Raw genomic sequence first — 7,470 nt, forward strand, 5'->3', positions numbered from 1 at the left:
CACCATCGTCTTCACTGTCCATATCCTCGTCATGCCCATCCTCATCCTCGTCTATTTCCCTCAGTGGTATCTGACTTAAGACAGGTGCAGGTGCAGATAAACCGACCACTCTGTCTTCTTGACTTTGACTTCTTCCATGCACAGGTGCAGATGAAGATTGACCACAGTCTATTTCAACATATATCTCAATAAAGTTTTGAAATTTTCGGTCCACAATTGCATCTATGACACAGTCCACATCTTCATCGTCACATATATCATTACCAATGTAGAATATAGCATCCTTACCAACTGTAGACTCTACCCTGGCGATCATCCGTTGAACGCCATGGCTGCCGTGTAGCCCCAATTTTTGGTTAATCCTCCCCTTCAGCTCATTGTACGTAGTGCCCCGTTTGATTTTCAACATTTTCGTTTTTCCTTCAAATTGAACACCGTTGGGGCCTTCATAATGCTTTCCATCATAGTAAATCATGGTAACATACATGTTTGGACTTGAGCTCATCTTTCACACGAATTTTGGGGGTAGAAATCAGATTTTAGGGGTTAGGGTTCGGATTTGGGGGAAACAAGTGAGAAATAAAGGAAAATGACAATGATTTCACAATTACTATGCCTTAGGGGTGGTGGGATGAAATGGAAGGGTGATTGGAAGGTTCCCAGCTGACAAACAAGAGAAAGAGACCAAGAGAGGAGTTTTGATTTCGAATATTTTGAAAATGAGGCCAAGAGAGGTCTGGATATAGGGTTTTTCGCGATCTTTAGTCGACTAAATAATGTGCTTAGTCGACTAAAAGTGCAAACAATTTAGTCGATTAAGGTGAGTTTTTAGTCGACTAAAATTCGCGTTTCATAATTTCTGAGTTTAGCCCATTTAGTCGATTAAAAGTGCAACTTAATCGACTAAATGGGGGGCAGGATGGTGAATAGTTCTGGGGGAGGGGCAAATTGGTTATTAATTATTTAATTAGGGGCAAAAGGGTCAAAAAACCCAATATATGTCTATAAGATAAGATACATATCTCTTCCTGCATGAAAAATTCAAAACCTATATATACGTATAGAGTTTAGTATTTTTCATATTGCATGACTCTCATGCAATCAGAAACATATTCCCTATGTGTATATGGCCGGGGTCGTGCCACACTATAAATACCACCATGGGCAGACCTATCTGGCAACCCACGAGTTGGCCTTAAAAACATACTACAGCCTTTGCTTTCAACTTTTAATTTAGCATTAATCTTTACACGAGAGTGTATATTTTGTGCACACAAACCTCCACTTCGCCTATGGATAGAACAAAGTCATCCGTTGCACAAATTCAGGCCCCTACTTATGGAAACTTAGTAACCGTTCTTAGCATCGATGGGGGTGGTATTAGGGGCATCATTCCTGCAACCATTATTGCTTTCCTTGAATCTCAGCTTCAGGTATATATAATTAAAATGAACCAGTATATAGCTAAGTAGCTAGCTATGTATGTTATTTTTTATTTTTTTTATCATCTAGCTAATTAATCCTCACTAAGTAAGGTATATTTTTCTTTTGTTAACAGAACCATGACTATTAGCTAATACTGCTAATACTAATCCTACTATTAAGTCCTAACTCATGTCAGTCATGTGGAGCCAATCTAGTAAATTAGTACATATTACTTGACGTACTTAGAGCAAATGCAGGTTAAATACAAAGTATTATTTTGAAAGAGTAATCAAATTCATCATCTGGATGTGGGACATGCAGGAGTTGGATGGTGACCATGCAAGGCTTGCAGACTATTTTGATGTGATATCAGGAACAAGCACGGGAGGTCTTGTAACTGCTATGTTAACTGCTCCTGATCAAAATAATCGTCCTCTTTTTGCCGCCAAAGATATCAAGCCCTTTTACATGGACCACTGCCCCAAAATTTTCCCACAACTTACGTATAGAATAATTTATCTCTTTCTTTGTTTCTGTTTAAACTTACTTATAATTTGAGACAAATTATATTTACAAATTTTTTATTTACAAACTTGTTTATGTATTCTGGGAAGTTCATTCCACTATTTTTATACTCCTTGGAGTATATATACAATTTTGTAAACAAAAAATTTGTAAATATAAAATTCTTCTCGTAGTAATAAAGAAACTAAAGTTTTGTGGGTTCAATTCGTGGCAGAGGATTTTGTGCAACAATATTAGCAAAATTAGCAAGATATATGGGAGGACCCAAATATGATGGGAAGTACCTGCGATGGGTCGTCAGAGAGAAACTCCGAGACATTCGCTTGCATGAGACTCTCACCAACGTTGTCATTCCCACCTTCGACATAAAGAGCTTGCAGCCAACTATTTTCTCAACTTATCAGGTTTACTTTACTCTCATTTCACATGAGACATCTTATCTCATTTTCTCTTACTTCGATTTTCGCATCCCACCTTTTTTCTTTTTTTTTCTTTCTTCTTATAATGGTGGGACCCACCCATTTTCTATCTACAACATAAGATAATTATCTTATGTAAAAGGAGATTAATAAAACCCTTACTTCTATCTCTTCTCGCCTCGTCTTTATTTTCTTTTCACTAGTGTGATGAATTTTCTTCTAACAGAATAATTGCTGACTAATTTAGAAGTAATTGTCTTTTATGATACGAATACAATTGTCTAGTTAAAGGTAGCAATGTTCATCTATAAATAATAGAATATCATTTCTTATACCAGCGGAAATAAATTAAAGTAATTTAAGTTTTCTTTTTGGTTTTTTTTTTTTTTTTTTTTTGTAAATAATCTTTTTGGTTTTTTTAGTTACTAAATTAGAACTATGTATATAATCAAATATCAATGTTTTTATACTAATATATTTTATGATGTATAATTTTTAAAAGAAATATATTTATATAAACTTACAAGAGATTAAAGGCAATGATTATGATTTACCGTGAGGAATATGGTATGTGTAAATATTGTTAGAAAATTCTGGTTCTAATTTAATTTAATAAAACCAAATGGATGATCAAAACAAAAGCCTAAAAAGATTTGAAATTCCTGCAGCGGAAGATGAACCCTTGCTTGGATGCTAAACTCTCAGACATATGCATCAGCACATCCGCTGCACCTACTTATCTCCCTGCTCACAACTTCATAAACGAAGACTCAAAAGGGAACGTGCACGAATTCAACCTTATTGATGGTGGTGTTTGTGCAAATAACCCGGTATGTGTAAATATTCACTTATTATTTGTTATTGGAAATTTTATTTAATTACTAATAATTATATACATTGGAAGCATTGCTAATTTTTTCTTTTTCTTGGGGAACTTCATGATACAGACTTTAGTTGCGATCAACCAAGTGACAAAGCAGATTATTAATAAGAATCCTGATTTCTTTCCAATAAAGCCTATGGAATATGGTCGGTTCCTAATAATATCAATAGGGACAGGCACCGCAAAAAATGAGAAAAAATTCAATGCAGAAATGGCAGCCAAATGGGGTCTATTGGACTGGCTAACTCATAGTGGTTCTACTCCCTTAATTGATGTTTTTACTCATTCCAGTGATGATATGGTTGATTTCCATTTATCTACTCTCACTCAAGCACTTCATTCTGAAGATAATTACCTTCGAATTCAGGTATATTCCTAAACATATAAATTCTCTCTTGTAGTTCTTCCTTTAGAAATAACATAACAACATAAGTGAAATTTATATTAAGCATAAATGATCAAATTTCTTTAACAACATGCATGCAGGATGACACATTGCCCAGAACAGATTCTTCAGTTGACATTTCTACAAAGGAGAACTTGGAGAAACTTTGCCAAATTGGTGAAAAGCTATTAAAGAAACCTGTCTCTAGGGTCAATTTAGATAATGGCCTTTTTGAGCCACTTCAAAATGGGGAAACCAATGAAGATGCTCTCAGAAGGTAACATTAAAAAGTGACTTCTTCATTATTAGTAGTATGATGCATATTGCAATCCAATGATACATTTCAATTATATATTTATATTAATAAAATGTTTGGTTTTAGAGATAGGATATTATGCCTACTATTTTTCATTCTTACTTTACCTATTTCTTTCCAACACTATTAGATCAGATTCTTAAGGTTATAGAGAAAGGGTAAATATTAGTTGAGATTCTGATCTAACGATGCTAGAGATGAGTAGATAGAGTAGGCATAGGCCTAATATCCTATCCCTTGGTTTTATTACTTTCAGGTTTGCAAAAACACTTTCAGATGAGAGGAAATTCCGTGAAACGAGATCCCCACACACTAAAAATGCCTTTTAGTCCCATTTCCTCGTCTTATAATATGCAAAATGTTGTTACATGTGGATGACTATTGGAATTTGAGAAGGTTTATGTTATGTCCTTTTTCTTGCCAATGACTTTTGGTATGAAATGTAACCACCCTGCATAATGGTGTATAAATGTATAATCATTCTCCCTAATCATTCTTGAAGTCTTATATAAAGACATGTATTATGTGAAAATAAAAGAATAAGAGTTTGTGATATTCTCCTACTTGTTAAAAGTTCATGCTGTCATTTATTTATATTTTCTCTATTTATTTCATACTTTCTCTATTTTTCTCCTAGTTTTATAATATGTTATTAGCACAATCACGTCTCTAATTGTGTAGCAACATGAGTCTCTGGTATAGCAAATTCCTCCATGTTTCGTTTCAAGCACGAGTCTTTATGTAGCAAAATTGTTGCGAACACGGCAAGTATACCGGTCGTACAAGTAATAAAGTGAATGAGTAGAGTGTCATTCCCACGAGGACTAATTACAAGCAATAGTTTCACCGTTTTTATCTAATTTAGACAAATCCAAAAGTGATCTCAAAGGTAACCAATATTTAATTAAAAATTCAATTAAAGATGCAGTAAAAGAAATTAATTAAAAAGATGAACTTGAAATTATGAATAAAAATTAAGTTCGGTTTGCTTCACCTCCGATCCCCCTTAATTGGTTTAATTACAATTCAATAATATTCTATCTCAATTATTTCAAACAATTCATCATCTAAAAATTAATTGGTTAAATCCTAATGTCTTAGTTCTTTAACCCTTTAACCCAATCGGAATCCTAATGTTGTTAGAAATATTGTAATTAGGTTTTCCTTATTTTGTAATTAGGGTTTCCTTATTTTGTATTAGGTCAGATTACATTAGGTTTGGGCTTAGCCCATTAGTTTGCTTATATAATGTACATCCCTCATTCGTTAAATACACACAGAAATATTTCAAATGTTCCTCTCTTTTCTCTTGTTATTTAACATGGTATCAAGAGCCTAAGGAACTTTGAAAAAATTTTCCGGTGAACCCACTGTTCATCGTCGTTTATTTTTTTTTCCGGAGCTGTCTCATTGTCAGTTTCCGGACGCTTCTCTCTCCGCATACAACTTCTGTCACGTCCAGAACCACCGTCCGGTCACCGTTTCTGGCGATCCACATACCGCCGTGATCGTCTCCGCCACACAGTTCCAACGCCACCGGTCTCATCCAGTTTCAAGGCCACCCACGCCCTCACGCGCGCGTGGAAGCTCGGCCACTCTCAACCACTCTCCTCCACTCCGGCGGCGCGTGGAAGCTCCTCTGCGGCCGCGGCTGGTTGCGATCTTCTCGTCTCGGTGTGTAGGTTCTGGATCTGGTCTTGTTTTGGTGTTTGGATCTCTTTTTGTGTTGACGCACAGATCCCTCTTCTACCGGTTAGTTTTTGACTTGTGCTTTCTGCTTTTTTTATTATGGACACTCCTGTCACTCCTGTCTCCAATGTTTCTGTTTCTGGGACTCCGGCGAGACAAAAGTCGGAGTCTACTATTTTCTCAAATTATATCCTTGCTCCGTTGAGTGTGGATAAATTGGATGGGTCCAATTATGATACTTGGTCTTCCGATCTGCGACTCTGGTTGGATGGGCAGAATTACACATCCCATCTCACCACTAAGGTTGAATCTGTGGCGGAAAATGAGCGCACACGATGGAAGATGATTGATGCTCAGTTGTGTAGTCTCATTAAAGCTACTCTTCATCCGTCTATCAAACAGATTTTTCGACCTGCTGTTACCTGTGAAGCTATTTGGAGTCAAGCAAAGGCACTGTACACCAATGATACCCAGAGACTCTATGCTGTGTGTCAGAAATTGATGACTACCTTTGCTCCTCGGGACTTTAATTGTCCTATGACTGAATATTTGGGGAAAGCTCAGAGTCTACTCCATGATCTTAATGAACTTTTGCCTCTCACTGGTGATGTTGCTAAGGAACAGGAACAGCGTAATACACTATTTATGTTGTTCATTTTATATGGTTTGCCTGATCATTTGTCTGTCAATCGGGATCAAATTTTGGGATCTGCTACAGTTCCTACACTGGATTCCATGATGTCTACCTTGCTTAGAATTCCCTCTAAGCCCTCTACGTCATCAGCACCTCTTATGATGCATATACCCCCAGCGGATTCTGTTGACTCTTCCGCTCTTGCTGCTCAAAGGTATGATCGTGGACGTAGAGAAGACTATGTTGACTCTTCCGCTTTTGCTGTTCAAGGATATGGTCGTGGACGTCGATTCTCTAAAGGCAAGCTCTTATGCACTCATTGTCATCAGACCAATCATACTGTTGACCGCTGTTGGAAGCTTCATGGAAGGTCACCTCCACCTTCTCGGAATGCTCATGTTGCTCGGGCTTTCTCTAGTACCTCTGCTCCAGAGTTACCTTCCAGTGCACAACCTCCAACTACTCTTCTGAATGAATTTGCGACTTGGTGGTCTGAAAAGCAATCATCAGGTCCTACTGCATCCATTGCTCCCTCTGGTAATTCTTTTGCTGGCATTTCTCAGTTGCACTCTATAGGCCCTTGGACTCTTGATTCTGGGGCTTCTGATCATATTTCTGGTAATAAGTCCTTATTCACTTCTCTTTGTACTACTGGTTCTTTTCCCACAATTACTATGACCAATGGGTCTCTGGTCCAATCAAAGGAGATTGGCACAGTTCTTCTTTTACCCAATTTATCTCTGGATCATGTTCTATATGTTCCCGATTCTCCTTTTAACTTACTTTCTGTTAGTCGTTTGACCAAATCCATTGACTGTGTTGTTTCTTTTACTAAAACCTCTGTCATCTTTCAGGATAGGAGTTCGGGGAAGGAGATTACCGAAGGATGTGAGTCTCAAGGCCTCTATCAACTAGTTCCCTCTTCTTCAGCCTGCTCCATTGTGGATTCTCCTCTTACTATCCATGCTCGTTTGGGTCATCCGAGTCTTGCAAAGCTTCAGAAGATGGTTCCCCATTTATCGTCTCTTTCTACTTTAAATTGTGAGTCTTGTCAGTTTGGGAAACATACTCGTAGTGCATTTCCAAGTCGTCTTAGTCGTCAAGCTGTTTCTCCTTTTTCTGTGGTCCACTCTGATGTTTGGGGACCAAGTCGTCATTCTTCTACTTTGGGTTTTAAGTACTTTGTTACTTTTA

The 7,470-nt window shown here is 37.2% G+C and overlaps 1 protein-coding gene across 1 annotated transcript; it reads left to right on the forward strand.

Annotated features, from left to right (window-relative positions):
• The first annotated feature begins 1,292 nt into the window (after positions 1 to 1,292).
• LOC133289653 (patatin-like protein 2) lies at positions 1,293 to 3,918 on the forward strand. Its single transcript, XM_061487640.1, has 6 exons — positions 1,293 to 1,433; positions 1,747 to 1,928; positions 2,165 to 2,354; positions 3,038 to 3,199; positions 3,317 to 3,619; positions 3,739 to 3,918. The coding sequence occupies exons 1-6, from the start codon at positions 1,293 to 1,295 to the stop codon at positions 3,916 to 3,918; spliced, it is 1,158 nt and encodes a 385-aa protein (XP_061343624.1).
• Positions 3,919 to 7,470: the final 3,552 nt, after the last annotated feature.

Source organism: Gastrolobium bilobum, unplaced genomic scaffold, assembly GCF_033153095.1.
Source record: "Gastrolobium bilobum isolate Gb01-03AN ecotype WA unplaced genomic scaffold, APGP_CSIRO_Gbil_v1 utg1031, whole genome shotgun sequence".
Taxonomy (NCBI): Eukaryota; Viridiplantae; Streptophyta; class Magnoliopsida; order Fabales; family Fabaceae; genus Gastrolobium; species Gastrolobium bilobum.